At 43.8% G+C, this 17,049-nt stretch overlaps 1 protein-coding gene and 1 long non-coding RNA gene across 6 annotated transcripts; one reads left to right on the forward strand and one right to left on the reverse strand.

The window, feature by feature from the left end:
* Positions 1–3,974: 3,974 nt before the first annotated feature.
* tmtc4 (transmembrane O-mannosyltransferase targeting cadherins 4) lies at positions 3,975–14,171 on the reverse strand. Of its 5 annotated transcripts, XM_057039939.1 has the most exons (18): positions 13,738–14,170; positions 13,436–13,639; positions 13,211–13,326; positions 11,924–12,140; positions 10,947–11,034; positions 10,667–10,767; positions 9,439–9,531; positions 9,086–9,247; positions 8,663–8,865; positions 8,347–8,521; positions 7,591–7,722; positions 7,433–7,512; positions 7,224–7,331; positions 6,970–7,111; positions 6,195–6,309; positions 4,857–4,969; positions 4,412–4,481; positions 3,975–4,242 (listed from the first exon to the last, which is right to left on the reverse strand). In XM_057039939.1, the coding sequence occupies exons 2-18, from the start codon at positions 13,595–13,597 to the stop codon at positions 4,094–4,096; spliced, it is 2,226 nt and encodes a 741-aa protein (XP_056895919.1). In that variant the 5' UTR covers positions 13,598–13,639; positions 13,738–14,170; the 3' UTR covers positions 3,975–4,093. The 5 variants fall into 5 exon arrangements, with proteins under 5 accessions (XP_056895919.1, XP_056895929.1, XP_056895936.1 ...); XM_057039949.1 differs by lacking the exon at positions 9,439–9,531 and having other exon boundaries at positions 13,738–14,171; XM_057039956.1 differs by lacking the exons at positions 10,667–10,767; positions 10,947–11,034 and having other exon boundaries at positions 13,738–14,171.
* On the forward strand, positions 4,241–8,211 carry LOC130529591 (uncharacterized). Its single transcript, XR_008951619.1, has 2 exons — positions 4,241–4,500; positions 4,725–8,211. It is a non-coding gene; the product is annotated as an uncharacterized LOC130529591 (long non-coding RNA).
* Positions 14,172–17,049: the final 2,878 nt, after the last annotated feature.

Below are 17,049 nucleotides of genomic sequence, written 5' to 3' on the forward strand. Positions count from 1 at the left end.
CTGCTGCAACTGATTGCAGCCCCCACCCCCCAAACACACAGCCAGAGAGCATTTCTTTGTCTTAAGAAATGATAAAAACATAAATTGGCTTAAAAAAAACAAAAGAAAGAAAGAAAGAAAACAGCGGCTGCATGCAAATATGGGTAAGCACCTTCGCCATGTCTTGTGTCTCCAATCATAAGCCGGTCTTCTCTGCTGACACTAACACACCACAACATTTTTCGCAACAGTGCATCCTCAACATTCGGCCCCCAGGGCATCGCTACATAGGAACAGAATCAATCTTGGGGAACTTCCAGGCTTTGTAAGAGAGCCAAATTGGCAGACTAGGTCCATTATATGAGTTCAGCAAAAGCCCTGGCTAGCATCTGGCCACGCTGGACCTTTTATAGGCCATCTCTTACGATTAATCACTGGCCGAGGCATCATGGGATCTCGAAAGGGAGCCTAGATGCTCCATTACGGGGAGAGCCTCTGAAAATGCCAGGGCATGTAGCCACAACAGTCCCGATACCCACTGACAGTAGCCCTCCTTAAAATGACACAGTGCATCGGAGCCAGACGAGCAGAGTGGTGTCAGGGAGGCGCTGTGACAGGCGAGGGGACCCTTCTGAAAATGCCACTGTGCCCTCGTGGCCCACAGTGTTGTAGTGCACTGGTAGTATCCCTTCTAAGGTCGTGTCATGTAATATGATCTAGATGAAGCAGACAGGGTGGCTCCCTCTCTGGGACGTGGACGGCTTGTCAGACAAGCTGCTCCTCTAATAAGAGTTGCCATTCTAATGATCACTCAGTCAGGCTCACCTCTGAACCCTACTGTTAGAAGAAAGGGAGGGAGGGGACGGCGAGGATGGATGGAAGGAGCGCGCCTCCAAATGCGCAGTATTTACATCAATTAGACAGGCAAGATGGAGGTGCACATCAGAGCCCATTAGGATTGTTTTGGTAGGGGGAGTTGGAGGGAGGGACAGTGCGGCCCTACAGAGGCCCAGCGGACACATCACAGGACTGCCCTTGATCACGTCCTGTCACGCTGATGAAAGCTCGGTCAAAGTGACACTTGCTGATGTACAGTACGCTTGTGAGGGTGTGTGTGTGTGTGTGTGTAGATCCTGCTGGAGGACCTTAACACAGAGCATCCTCAAACAAGTCTGGACGCCTGGTACGGTCCACATAATGGTATTCTCCACCAAACCATTCATCTTGTAGCCTTTTTTTCTCACTATGTTCACACACTTTAAAGTATATAGCTAGTGGAATAAAGCATAAATGAATCTTTCATAGATTTAAAAAAATATATGTCACCATCAGGACAGTTTGATGAAGACTGTGTTTTTCTTTATTTTCTTCAGGTTGGCCTGTTGGTGCTCATCAGCTGCAAAATAGGACACCCGCTGTTCTAAAGGCCCTCACTGGGCTCAAATTAGCGCTCCCCTGCTTTGTGTTCCTCTGAATCTGCCGCTGTAACAAAAGCTTGATTTATCGTGATTTGGGTGAACGTGTTTTAAAGGCAGGACTTTAGGCTGCGGCATTATCTACCGACCTGCAGGCTGCCATCCTGACTGATAATTTATCTGTTCGTAAAATCAAATAAATAAATAAATAAGTGATTGTCAGATATTTGAGAAGCGTTGTGCTCAGAAACACACGTTGCCGTCAAATGTTACCCCTCGTAACCGAGGGGTATCCAACGCGTTGCCAAGGTAATTCATTGGATTCACAATCAGAGGGTTAAAAAAAAATTTAAAGATTGCCATTCCGGTCTTTTAAAGTGACTAAAACTAATTTATAATTGAATATCAATCATCAAACAGACAACAAGAGGCTGAATAGGGGGGAATAAAAATATTCCAAGAGACGAACACAAGAGAGTGACTCGACATCTCCTGGGAGCAGAGCTCCTATCAATGTGATGGAGCAGCCAAGCAGGTAAAAGGTGAGCAGCGGAAACCAGGAGAACATGAGAGGACTTCATAAGGCTGTAGAATCCCATCTTTTATTAATGTCACTCCCTGGGACAGCAGGTTTTTGTCAGTCAGAATGGATAATGAAGATGTTGGCGGGCCGGTGAATCCATCCCTTTAATACTCACATATTTTATGATAATGAAAGGTATTCAAAGAATGATTATGATAAAAGTGCACTCCCCCACTGATGTGCTGGCCCAGCTGTGCAGCCAGACAGTCAGCTTCAGGCACCCAATAAAAGGATCAGGCAAGTAAAGAAAGGCTCCATAAGTACATAAAGCGAATAGCTGATGGCTCCGTAGCCGGGCGTGCACCGGCAGCGCTGCGTGTTACACTGCATGAACAAAAATAATATGAGGGGAAAAGGCTTCCACTCGCAAATGTCCCCATTTAGACCCTTCTGATCTGGTTCTGTCTGCGGTCGCTCCCTAGCACGGAATCCTCTCACCGTGCCGGCCTTTCACGAGAGCGGAGCTGGCTCAAAATAAATAAATAGATTAAGGCGTCCTCGGTGAGTGTGCGCCCTGTATAAGCTATTCTCTGCTCCTTCAGATATAGCGTATTTACCAAATAATGGCTCTTTACAAAGCTGTGAAAATAAAAACCTCGGCCGGTCAGGAAATCTCATTATGTGATTAGCTGCACATATCATACACAAGGACGTGGGTGTCATGCGTGCCCTGGCACCCCCCGAGGAGTGTATCAGTAACATCTTCCGAGCATCAAAGCACCAACTGCTCTATTGTACTGTATAAGAAAGCAAACCAGAGTGGACACTAAAGCAAAGCTATACCAGCCCACCGGAGCTTCAAACGTTCCCCGCGAGCTGTAGGAAGCAGGTGAAAAAATAAAAGTGTGCCGAACTCTGACCCCTGGCGCACACTTGTTGATTGATGTTTCGCACTGGGGTCACCTTTTCCCTCGGCGGCGTTCCTCAAGATGAGCGGGGCCGTGTGTGCGTGCACGTGTCGTCCCCGGGGAGATCTTCCCCGTGACCCTTTGAAGGTTCTCTGCTAAAGAGCTGTTTTCACAGTGCGTTGGCTGCGGGTTTCCTGCCTCGGCCGACCAGTGGGCCTTTCACCCATTAACTACCGAGGCTTCAGGAGGCGTGGAGAGGAGGAGCACACTTTCAACCTCCAGGTGCCTCTACACTTAAAAGTAAAACAGGAGAGGCTGATTTATTTTTGAAATCTTAACTGAATTAGCCCACCGGCGGTCAGCGCCGACCAGCTGAAGTCTTTCAAACAGCGTGAACGTTACAAAGGAAAGCCCTCTCGGTCCATGGCAGCTTTTGGAGAGGCGAAACATTTGGAACCGGTGAAGAAGAGCCAAATCAAATAAAGTCTTTCCAGCAGATCCTCTGGTTGCACACGTAGCGTGGACCCAGAGTGGCCAGCTGACACAACAAAGGGTCAGAGATGAAAGCCGAAGTTCGCCGCGGATCAGTTCCACATGGCCTTTGAATGGGGCAGCAAAACAGCAGAGGCACGCAACACACCTGCTCCAGAGGCATCTTGAACCCATGAAATCGGACTGAGTATTAAAATAAAATTCAAAGATGGAAACTGCATTGTGAAAATCTAGATGAGTGATTATCAGTGTGATTTCAGCGCGCTAGCAGCAATGGTAACCCTCGTAATGTTCTCCCATCTCTTCAGACTCCAACTTTTCTCTCCCTTTTAAGAGTATTTATGATATTGATTTTAAATGCTATCAAAACCGCGTCCTTTTCTATTGCTAAAAAAAAGAAATCAAGAATTAAAGGATTTGAATTAAAAAAAAATTAAAAACCATCCACAGCACAAATGGTGTAGATGTAATCAATTCATAAATCAACAGATTAATATAAAGAGCTCAATGAAATGAAATCCTAATTATATGATAATAAGTAATAAATCAAGTAATAAATAATTTAAAATAACCTATCATGCAGCTGTACAACAAATTTAGATTTTTATGTCAACTTTCAGGTATCTATTCCTGAAGTACTGAAGCACGAGTCTGACCCACGGAACACTTTCTTTATTTACAAATAGGGCAAAGGCAAAATTAGTGTGATAAAATAAGACCACGTGAAACGGAATAAAAGGAGAAACTCCACAGGGTCGGCGCTCCTGTGGGCCCCCTCAGGGTGTGAGCTGTTTAAGCTGGTCCATTTTGCGTCGCAGCATGTTATAGTTGTCTCTGGTACCGGGAGCCTCGGGGTCCAAATTAAGAGACAGCTCGTAGTGCTTCTCTGCCAGCTCGAGCTTCCCCCAGCGATGATACAGCACAGCTAAAGGAAAAAGAACGCTTCAATGACCCTCTATTCATTTACAAAGGCAGGCATCTAATCAGACTCCACCCGCTTGCATCCGAAACGATTCTTTTAAATTTGAAATTTTAGGAAGGGTGCCTGCTCAGTACGTGGAAGGAAAAAAAAAACTCAAGCTGTGGTAGCTCACCTAAATTGCCATGGAAACTGGCAGCATTTGGGTTGATCTGAAGAGCACGCAGAAAGAAGCCCTCTGACTCCTGAGGACAAAAAAAGCAGGTAAATAATCTACACAATTGCAGCCACATCCTCAACCACCATAAACAGGCGTGAGCTGCTCTGCTCTGCTCTGCACGAAGGCTCCTTGATCATTTATAATCAGTCTTAACTTGTTTGCAGAGTAATTCTGTTAGTAATATATATTTTTTTTAACTTTAAATATAATTGGTGCTCAGAATTCTGCCTCCATGAGTTGTTTTTTTAAAAGTCTTTTCTGTTATTAGCGTGGGCGTTTGGAGGAGGACTGGACTCAGTGTTGGAAGGTTCCAAGCAAAACAAAGATAAAGAAAAACAGGCTGAAAGAAAGTCACTGCTGTGTCATAAAAGGATCAGAAAATAAAGCTCTGCTGACTGACCTTGTATTTCTGTAATTTCCCCAGAACATTTGCCAATGAAAACATGATGGTGGGGTCTTTGGGGAGGAGCCTCAGAGCCTCTCTGCCGATCAGCTCCGCTTGACCCAAGTTACCTACGGACCAAGTGCAGCAAACCAGGGGGGTTCATTAACCGGAGGTAGACGCCGCTCGACACCTGCTGTAACACCAGCGGCATTGCACTCTGCAAACGCATGGAAATCTGACTCTTCATAACACTCATTTAAAATGGATTCTCCAACTACTGCGCCTACGTAGACAAATCGCTTTGGCTTTTTTTTGCAGTGTCTAGAGCAGTTTTTCCTCTCTACATGGGGAGAGGTTTAGTCTCCTAATTAAGGTTGAACCCAGGGCTCACTGGGTTATTGATCCTCGTCACAGACCCATCTGACGTCTGGTTACAAATGGAATAAGCTGAGAGAGAGAGAGCGAGAGAGAGAGAGAGCGAGAGAGAGAGAGAGAGAGAGAGAGTCAGGGCAGAGAGACCCTCAGACAGACCAGTGTCATGTCCTGAGTCATGGCCCGTACCCTCCAGACACAGCTTGCCAACATTTGGCTGCATATGTGACCGTGTCTAAGTGCATCTGCCTGGACTACAGCTATTGTGCCTTTTGTTTGTATAATGATTAAATAAATAAATAAATAAATAACGGGGAGGGGGTTGAGCATCAAAGAGAGAGAGAACAAAATCCCAGTGCTATTGGTAAATGACACCTATTGTTCTCCTTTCTCCCACTCTCTCTTTTTTGTTTGGTGAGGAGGCTGGGAAGAGAGGGGGGGGGAATTATTTCTGTCAGGTTTGGGGAACAAATGTGGCGGGGGAACTCTGAGGGGGCGCTGTTCTGGTGGTGCTCGCCCATCTTTGATCAGGAACATATTGGGCCCTGATTGGACAGATCCACTGCCTCCTGCAGAGACTCCGCCCCTATGGGAGAAGCTTCTGACAAAATGGCACGAGCGTTTTGGAAATCAGAGCATTCTCCACACGGCAGGGAAGTGCCTTCAAAACTCACAACACAAAGCTTTAATACATAAATTTCAGGCATTACTGATTCCTGCTCTTCCGGTCTAATCTTGTTGGCCGTTTAGATTTCCTGCCTTTCTAAAATAACAATGCTGTGTTTCTTGGCTGTTAGTGCAGGAACAAGCTGTACTCTGAACAGAAGGAGCTTTAGATGTAAACAACCCTTTAGAGGAGAGGGGAAAATACATGTGCTGTGCTCTTTGTCCTGAAAAGAAACTGTAAATGCAGTTTAGAGTGGGAGCAGATGTGAAGGTTCCACAGCACATGCAGCCTTTTGCTTGTGCGTGGTCTGATACCTGTGTTGTCCAACAGAATGACCATGTTGTTCCATGCCAGGCTGTGGTCTGGTTTTAGCATGGTCGCGTTCCTCCAGGCGTTTAGAGCATCGACGTGTCTGTTCTGGTCAGCATACTATTGTGACAAGAGACCCAAAGAGTCATTGTGTGCAGAGCAAATACTGATCACAATGCTATCAAAGGGTGGGCTTTCATGTGGATCAGTTAGTGTAATGGGAACCATTTATGTTTGCTAAATATAAGATGGAAAATACATAAGATAAAAGGAGGATTCCCAGTCAATGGACATCCCTGAGTTAGGTTCAATCCATTACAGAGAATAAAAGCAATGGGTCACAGTTAAATCTGGCAGTGACGGTGCCAGAGAGGGATAGAATACTGAGGGACACCAACAAGATTCCAGGGACTGCTTTAAGTTTTTTGGAAGCTGCCAAAGACAGGTTAAAGGTCCACTGAAAGCCCACTTCTCCACTGCTTACTAAGCTTTGAGACCATAAACGCACCGCGGCCTGTGCTGACACTGCAAGCGAACGGTCTCTTCGAGAAATGTACCTGAAGCGAGCAGCAGAATCTGCACAGGGATAGTTTATAGACAGCCAATTCATAGATCCCTGGACAAATTCTGGCCTAATCCACACAGAGCTTGAATGGCTTCACAAATAAGAACAGATGTGGAGGTATACGCTTAACTGGATCCCGTCCACAGGCTCAGAAGTTACTACGGACAAAACTGCATCTGCTTATCACCAGATAAAAACCGTGCTCATGGTCTCACCAAGCGTCCCAAGTTATAGTAGCAGTCCGGGTATTTTTTCCGGAAGCGGATGGCATTCAAATAACTGTACTCTGCATCTTCATACTTCCTCATGCTGTTCCGAACTATTCCCAGATTCATCCACGCTGCAGCAAAGTCAGGCCTTCACAGATGGTCACAAAGGTTATGGTTAACAGAAAACATGGCAAAATCAGTTGTGAGAAGAGGTTTATAAATGTGTGTAAAGGGAGGGTTTTGCTGGCTGGGTGACCTACTGAATAGCAACGGCTGTTGTCAACAGCTGTTCTGCCTCTATCAGCTCATTTCTTTCTTTCATAATATTCCCAAGGTTGTTCATAGCATGGACGTAAGTAGGGTGCAGCCTAAACAGCAGAAGCAGAAAATCAGAGTTCATGGCCCAGCACACGTACTGTTTGGGGTCATGATTCAAAGAGCCAGAGGCTGACTGGATGAATGCACTCACCTGACGGCCTCTCTGTAATATCCAATAGCAGCAGTGGTGTTTCCCCGGTCCGCCAGATTCTTACCGACGTTATAATGGACCTGAATCAGTCAGCCAGGTGAACACTGACGTCCAGCCTGCGTATGCGAGGCATGCTGTAAATAGAAAAGCAGACTCACCTTAGCATTGAGGGGACAGACGGACAGAGCGCTGGTGAAGAGCCTTTTTTCTGACTGCCACTGGTGGCTACGGAGAGCAGAGCGAGCCATGTAGAAACACAGGAGCACGAGCATGCAAACACGCAGGAGATTCTACAAGGAAAGGGGAAAGAAAACGAGTCAGCCAGGTACAGGAAGTCATTTTATCCCCTGAGTTAAAAAATAACAGGTGAAAACTTTATACGCCATCAAACATAGATAGCATCTAAATAACACGCCACCTGCTGCTATCATCCCTTTCACAGGTGGGTCATGAGGCATTTCTTCTGTCTGAGTCTGATCTGGATCTCTGAATTATGGATCCATTAATGCTGCAATGAGGCAAAGCATCTTACTGAAAAATCAAGGTCAGATTTTTATCTTTGCGCTTGCAATTAGAGATTAGAGCGTGTGTGAAAAGACGCTGATTAATGTTTCAGTGCTCACCAATAGCAATGCCTATTATACAAAGAAATTGCTTAACAGAATGTGACACAAATGAATTGGATTGCATTTAATAATAATATACCATAACATATTATGGTTTAGGCCCGTTTCTGTTAAAAACTAGGATGTAAAATTAAAACACTGATGCAGACCCTCTGTTTTGTTGTTTCTATTGGAATTATTATGGAATTGATGAAGATGATGACATTTTTAAGGACAGGGTGAAGAATTAGTGATGATAGTCTCCTGTATCACTGCCTTATATGGAAGACGCAATTATCCACACTTTACCCTGTATTTTGACCAGCGGTAGCAGCAGTGCCCAAAGGCAAAGGCCAATAGGAGGCAGTAGCCAGCAGAGGACAGGTAAAGGACCCTCTCAGCAATGACAAAGCCGACCCTAAAGAAAACGTTACACGCTGGCAAGAAAGGGACGACCAGTAGCACCAATGCCAAGGTCGTCGTCCTGGCAGGAAGAGAAGGAAGTTAGAATATGATAAAATTGCTCACATGGTTCCTTGTCAAACCATTTTGATAGCCAATGTAGAACTAGAATGACCAACATGTTTGATCTACAACTGCGAAACAAATGACTGCGCTCCCTTACCTCCTTCTCTGTCTGTCCGGCGAGTACAAGGCTTGTTTTATCAAGCCTATCAGAAAGCACCAGAGCAGCAACAGCCACCCCATCCTCCAATCAGTGGCTGATTTAATGAGCGGCACACAGCCCATGGACCAATCAAAGCACAGCCACCAGGGACACAGCAGCAGCCAGGCATTCAGACAGTAGTAGTAATTATAGTTCACTATCTGCCAATCACGGAGTAACAGGAGGCCGCAGGATGGGAGGAAGTCGGGAAACATGAGAAGCATGTCAAAAATCACAATCAAAATCAAGGACTGTGTTTAAAAATATCCAATGGGAATGCAGCTGTCCACAATAAAGCGGGAATTCAGATTTTTTTTTAATAATTTACTTTTTTTTACTACCTTCTTTGATTGCAACCAGCATTTAAAACACCTCACTCACCCTAAGAAACACATTTTCTTCAAAAGAGGCCGGGTTGTCGACCTCAGTGAATGCTGGTGGTCCTGTTCCCATGATCCTCCAGCGTGCATAAAGCATCGCCAGGCCTCCCAGACCCATGAGAGCCAGTCGTGTCAGCAGTCCTTTTTGGAATATTTCACTGAACTGCAAGACAAGCAAATCACATCAATAAAGGCAGACTGCTCAGTCATTATGCCAGTAGCTTTTTACTGGGTGTAATGAGGTAAATTTCATATCTTTTAATGCAGACAGTTTATTCCATGTGACATTAATTTTAGAAGAGAGTTTATAATTTATGAAAGAAGGTGGGGGGTGGTATATGAAATGCTACTCACAGCAAGTGGATTCTTTCTACGGAGTAGCCTCTGGGTTAGTTCATACACATTAACATTACAGATCAGGAGGACATCAAAAGCTGCATTTACACCCTAAAGAAACATGCGTAGATTAAGGTAAATGGCATTTAAAATGCACATAGGTCAGTGAACAAAATAGATTTTAAGCTGTTATTGAACATACACTGTGTGCATAATTATTAGGCAAGTGATTATTTTGACCATATCATCCTTTTATCCATAATTTCCAAGTCCAGACTGTATAAACTTGACTGTAATGTATATCAGGTGATGTGATACGGGGGGTGGGCTGAGGAGATCAACACCCTACATCAAGGTGTGCGGAATTATTAAGCAGATTCTTCTCCTCGGGGAAAAATGGGTCAAAAAAGAGATTTAACTGACTCTGAAAAGTCAAAAATTCGAATCGAAAATGGAACCAAGACCATCTTTCAAGAGGACAGATTTTGATGCTCCATCACATACATCAAAGTACTCCACTGCGTGGATGGCCAGTAAAGATGGAAAACAAATGACATGGCCCCCTTCTTCACCTGACTTAAACCCTATTGAGAACTTTTAGGCCCTTCTTAAGCAGGAAATGTACAGTAAAGGTAAACAGTACACCTCTCTGAACGGTGTGTGAGACGCTGCACACAACGTTGATCAGGAACTGACTGACTCATGAATGAAAGGCTTGAGACTGTTCTCAAAAAGAAGGGTGGCGATATCGGTCACTGGAGTTTGGGTTTTTTTTCCTTTCAGAAATGCATATTTGTACATTTTGAGTTTATTATTCTCACTTTAACAGGTGAAAATAAAGAAGTGATGTGGGAAAATATTTGTTTTTTCCATTTAGTTGCATAATAATTCTGCACACTACTAGTTGCCTAATAAGGTTGTGCAGATATATATTCACTTAAGAAAGCCAAATCTTCCCATTTACTAATTAGATGTTCAGGTTTGAGGGTCTGTTATCATTTTGGATTGACCAAGAGCACTGTTGTTGTACAGTAACACAATTAATCCTCAAAAATACAACTTGCCTAACAATTGTTCACACAATATATGAAAACATGAAACATTATGGGCTTTCTCTTCACGGAATCAGGAGCACAAAGACCAAATCAAATCATTTGCTGTTTTCTTGCCACCAAATGAGTGTTAAGATCAATGAAAGCTAAACTCACACCGTGATGCGATCAAAACAACAAAAAAGACTTTGTACCAAGACGGTGATGCCTTGTTCTTTACAGAGCATCGCTGCAGCACACAGCAAGATGCTGACCACAACCCACTGGACAGAAAACCTGTCATCTCTGCCACTCCCTGAGAACACAAAGAGCAACACAAGCCTTCAAATGTAGGCGTTTAATGTACTGTTGTAAAGAAACAAGTAGCTTAATGATTGATGTCAGCAGCTATTATTTTAATTAGCACATACTGACTGTCAGTAGTGGTGGTTCTGCAACATTGGAGGATTAAAGGGTAAATACTTGGGCGCCTACCTCTGCTGAAGGCTTTGCAGTAGGTTATGAAGGAGAGCTGAAAGAACACGGCGCACAAAAGATCTGCTCGACCCACTATACCAGCCACCTTGCAGAAAAGGAGAAGAAAAGTTGGCAGACAAAAAAGACAAAAAATCCCCTAAAGAAGCATCAAAACAGCCCCGCCATTTTCTGTTAACGGCTGTGGTCATGGGAGGTACGAGAGTCGAGCCCAGCAGCTCTTGGGTGGAAGGCACAAATGCACTGTGGAGAGTTCCCCAGTTTAGAACCAATTTAGCGATTCCAATCAAGCTAATGTGCATGTTTTTAGAGTGTGGGAGGAAACTAGAGTGGAAAGAAGCCCTGCACGTGCACAAGGAGAACAACATGACATGGCAAAGCCTCAACCTGAAATCAAACCCAGAACTACAGCTGAATATTTCATGTTTAAACCAAGTCTACCCCTGTTACATATTCTTATTAAAATAGGAAGGACAAAACTCAGTAACCAATATTGCTCATTCGTGTTTGTCTCTTTATATACCTTGTGTGTGTACATTATGGTTGGCAGCCTGGGGCTGCCTGCTTTGATACATACAGCAGGCACGAGCCAGCATTGTGCCTGCTTCACACCCCCCAGGTCTCCCCCAGTCCTTGACCTGCATGATTTAAGAGAACGAGACGGAGGATTGTTGCTTTTCAGCGAGCTTTATTTTTCTTCGGCAACTAAGACGCTGCAGTGAGGGTCATTAAGAATATCAAAACAGCTAAAGGTTGGGCCATGCCGCCGCATGCAGATTAGCCCCATCGTCCTTATGTTATGGAGTTTTTGTTCAGGAAATGGATCCAGAGTATATATAACTTAAAACAAATGTGCATTTCCACTAGTGGACATTATCTATGTGCTCTATGTTGTATTGCTAATGTAAAGTTTGGCATTTGTGTTTTCAGAATTGTATTTAAAAACAACAAAGATGAAGTTTCCCATTTCAACTTACACTCTCAGTATGAATTGGATGTGCAGCAAAGATGAGGCCAGCAAGCACAGAGGTCTTGGGTGCGAGGTTCAACATCCTTCCCTTGTCATCATATGCAAGTCCCCCAGTCAATATAGCAAACACGTTGATCATAAGTGCCGATATGGCAGCATGGAGGATGATGTTCAGCACGTGAAAGCCAATAGGGTTCAAGCCTCCAGCCAAGAGGTAGTTTAGCCTAAAAAGGAAAAGAAGAAATGTGGTGAGCTAAATATAACAATAAAAAAGTTATACAATTCTCATTAAGACGTTCAGTGTTTTATAACTAGCAAGGCAACACTTATACTGGCCGCACCAGAGCCATGTTTCCATTTTTACCTTGTTCTATACAGTCTTAGATGAAAACTCAATAGTAAGGATAAAACAATTTCTCGAGTAAATAGCTCAAATAGCTCAATGGCAAATAAAATCTAAAGTAATCCATTTATTTGAATGTAAAGCACAAAGCACAGAATATTGCACAGGGTACAGTTAATGTGGCACAATGTGCTTATGCAAACGAAGGAGGAGGAAGCAGAGATGTTTGAGTGAAGGAGCGGGAAGATTGAAAAGTCAAGGGAAAGTAGCAATAATGATGACATTTTCTTGTGTGTATATATATGGTATCAATGTGCCCTAAACAGGAAAAAATGTGTATGTTCCAATTAATCAAAGGAATTTTCAACAGAATATCCAATCACCAAAATATTAAATAGCTGCAGCCCTACTCAATGCAAGCTCAGTTGATACCTTTTACTAATGTAGTTTTCTATAAATATCCTGAAAACAGTAAAGGGATGTTTTCTTATTTGTGATGACTGATATGACATGTCTAGGTATATTACACCACTTCAGCTGGAACTAAAGCAGATTTAAGCTGCTCTTCATCTCACCTTCCAAACAGATAATTGAGATAATGCCTTACAATGCGTTGTTGATGCTGGAGGACTAAAGTAAAGGTAAAATTTAAAAGAAAATTCTTCAGATAATATTCACCATTAGCCAAAGTTTACTGTAAATCTAAGATTATTTTTGGTTTAGAGCCAAGCACAATACATTCACATCAACCAAATTAATGCTTTTATTTAAAATAAAAACCATTGGAGTTCTGGTATGTATACAATATCAAGCAGTTCCCCTGAAATTTAGAAAATGGTAATAAAATATCTTAAAAACTGCACCAGGAGCCTTGTTGATGGCTGACAAAGTATAGACCAACATTGTTCAGTTGTGATAAAATCACTTATTTTGTGAAAGGAAGTAGCTTACCGAAATGTTAGAACAGTTAAGGGGCGGTAGGATTTGTGACTGGAGTTGCTGCTCAGGTTGCTTCCCCAGAAATCGTTGCTCCAAATGTTATTCAGGGGAGTTGATGGTTTCAAGTCCTGCAACAGGAACACGGTATTAGACTGAGTATGTAGCCCAAACTGTGATCATTACAATATATGGATACAATATATAACTACATGTGTAGTTAGAAAGACGTGTACATACCTTGTTGTTGACAATTGCTTCTGAGTCATCAAAGACAAACTCCCCATCATAGCTGTTAATGAAGCAAAGCAGCGCAACCAGGGCGACGGTGACCTTTGCATGGATTAAAAAAGGCTTTGGCAACGGTATCTGGTGATCCCAGTAAACTTCACATAATGCCATTTTGCACGAGGTGTTCGATCATTCTTTGTCGTGATCCGATCCCTGGTGGAAAGGAGGATAATACAAGCAGATAAGCGGCACGTCTCATTCCCATTTACATGTCACTGTTTAGAAGAAGGGCACGTTTATTTGGAACATACCTTCTTTATCGTCTACCAGATGTCTTTGGTCTTGGTTAGCTTACATGTTAGCTTCCTTTACAGCTGGTTAACAAACATTTAAATTGCTAAGCCACGAGTTTAACACAAATAGACATTAACTCTGCATCTGCAAACGAGGATAAGGCATCATAAAGTTGCCATTGACACCAGACGACACGCTGCTACTGAGAAGGTTGCATTAAAAGGCATAGGCAGGTGCTAATAAAGCCTCATTTTAGCTTATCTTCCTAAATTATCTTCTCAGCCATAATACATTACAGAAACAGCTTTTTAGGAAAGATAGTTCATCTCGTTTCAAAACTTTGAAGAGATCCGTTGAATATTTTTAGCCAAAGAAAGCCGCCACGGAGGTGTGCAGAGGGAGAACTCTGAGCTGTCAACAAATACACAGCTTGATGTCCACCACTTCCGGGTTACGTCACAATCACGTGTTCGTTGTCGCCCAATTGTCCTCTCACCCGGCGTCGCGAGGGCTTCGGGTCCGGTGAACGGGTGTCTCTCGTGCGTCATCGATACAAAAGCCCTTTGCAACCCACGACGATTGACAGATGCAAATATTTCTGTTTACCTAAAAAGAAATCCACCTATCACCAAATCATATTTCATTATTTAACTCATCTTTATTATTATTATGTCCACGTAAAGGCAAAATATTGCCATATTGACCTGTTTATGTGTAATTTGAGAACACAAATCCACACAATGGTGTGGGAAGCAGGCAAAAACTTTGTCAAGCTCTTAGAAAAACAAGAATGACTAAATATGACAACCTGTATAAGCTATTTCAAACAATGCAACATTTAAAAGAAAGATTTAAAGTCCCACAATTAAAGAATTAGAATGATAAGGGTTTTACCATCTGCTGTATGTCATTGTTTCAAACTGCCCTGAACCTATGCAGACAACAATGTCTTGAAGTTCTCAGCATTGTTCACACACTGGAAATCTGGTGTCATAAAGTGCATTAGTGCAAAACGTGTTAATAGAAAGATGACTGTCTGCAGGAATTAGAGGTGTTGAGCTTACAGTGAGGACAGTGACAGGCACTGGGATTTTTTGCTTCACTTCACCTGTCATTGCTCGTGGAAGACGGGGAATCTCTTTAATGGCCAGAGCCAGGGGCCCTGGGTGGCCAGAGGGGGCAAATGTTGTCAAGAGCACATTCTCAGACCTTTAAAATGAGTTCTATTGTCAGGTTGAAAGCAAAAACACATTAAAATCACCATTGGAATCTGATGGTAAATCCATTGTCGCTGGGGTTACCAGTGTGGGGCAAGTCAACCATTCTTTGAAGTCATGGGGGTTACTACTATTTTCTCTCTAGTTGGCATGTTTTAAATGATTTTTGTGCATTGTTCTGGTTTACATTAAGCCTTAAACAATACATTTTCAGTCGGCTTTCTCCTGTCCGTGCAGAAACACAGTAAATACTTTAGCAACAGCACAAGAACCCACTAAATTCCCTCATTACCACCCCATGCAAAATGCATGAAGTATAGATTGTGTCCGTGAGTTCTTCAGCCATGTCAGTCAGTTGGAATTCATGTTATTAGCATGACTTCCAGAGGGCTGTTGAAGGCGGGGCATGAGAAGATAATGAGGGAGGATGTCCCAGTACCACCAGTAGAAGATCCAGTGGCCCAAATGCAGGCAGACAGGGCTGCCAGTAGAGCCCCTGTCAAAGAGGGTCCGGCCTTTTTTATTTTTTTTTTGATCATGCAGAAGGTGACAGACATTGATTGTGTGCAGTCTGACAAAAAATAACAGCAGAAACAAAAGGTCAGGGTCAAATGGCGTGAAAGGAATGGCGAAGCGTCACACAACGTCCTGAGGTGAACGACGCAGTCTGCATGTTTTTACCCAACCTCTTCATCATGGCTGGCACAGCGTTCTCTCCTGATCACAGTGGGCGATTTACCACCATATTCTCCAAAGCAGCGTTTATTAAACACGTTTGCTCATGACCGGCGTGGGTTATATTTGTAAAACACAAAAATATTGTTTGTTTGTTTTAAGATAAACTATCTAGCAAAAATAGATACTAGCACTATATTTCCACCCGGGGAAAATATGAATGATAATCTCTGGGGCTAATGTGTTTTTATCCCTTTCAGATCTCAAACATCAAATGTGCATTTGATTCAGCTCCTGAAAATAAAAACACATCCTCCCTGTTACTGGAGAGACCCCAACATATAGTCCATCCATCCATCCATCCATCCATCCATCCATCCATCCATCCCTCCATCCCTCCATCCATCCCTCCATCCACCATCCATCCATCCATCCATCCATCCATCCATCCATCCATCCATCCATCCATCCCTCCCTCCATCCCTCCATCCATCCATCCACCATCCATCCATCCATCCATCCATCCATCCATCCATCCATCCATCCATCCTCCATCCATCCATCCTCCATCCATCCATCCATCCATCCATCCATCCATCCATCCATCCATCCATCCATCCTCCTTCCATCCATCCATCCATCCATCCACCATCCATCCATCCATCCATCCATCCACCATCCATCCATCCATCCATCCATCCATCCATCCATCCATCCATCCATCAAACCCATCCACCCATCCATCCATCCATCCATCCATCCATCCTCCATCCATCCATCCATCCATCCCTCCATCCCTCCTTCCATCCATCCATCCATCCATCCATCCATCCATCATCCATCCATCCATCCATCCCTCCTTCCATCCATCCATCCCTCCATCCCTCCTTCCATCCATCCCTCCTTCCATCCATCCATCCATCCATCCATCCATCCACCCATCCATCCATCCATCCATCCATCCATCCATCCATCCATCCATCCATCCCTCCTTCCATCCATCCATCCATCCATCCCTCCTTCCATCCATCCCTCCATCCATCCATCCCTCCTTCCATCCATCCATCCATCCATCCATCCATCCATGCACCCTGGACCATCACCAGTCCACAGGTTGGCCAGTTCCACTGAAACCCTTATTCTCAGGTCAGAGGTCGGAGCCGTGTGTCGCCCTCTGGTGGCCGCTCTTGTCAGTTATTACACACAATGATGGGGTGAGGTATTGGTGAGGCGACCCTCGGGGCCTGCGGTTCACCCTCTTTATTCCAGTCTAGGTCAGTGATAGAGGCTGGTACTCCTTCAGATCATCTATACCTGACAGACTTAAATCGGCTCTCTGCTGTTAAACCTTAAATGTTTCTCTTTTTTCTCACCCCTGCCCGCAAAAGAGATTCCTATTTTGGTCTATGTTAGGGAGGTGTAAAAACACACCTGCAT

Source organism: Takifugu flavidus, chromosome 1, assembly GCF_003711565.1.
Source record: "Takifugu flavidus isolate HTHZ2018 chromosome 1, ASM371156v2, whole genome shotgun sequence".
NCBI classification, from domain to species: Eukaryota; Metazoa; Chordata; class Actinopteri; order Tetraodontiformes; family Tetraodontidae; genus Takifugu; species Takifugu flavidus.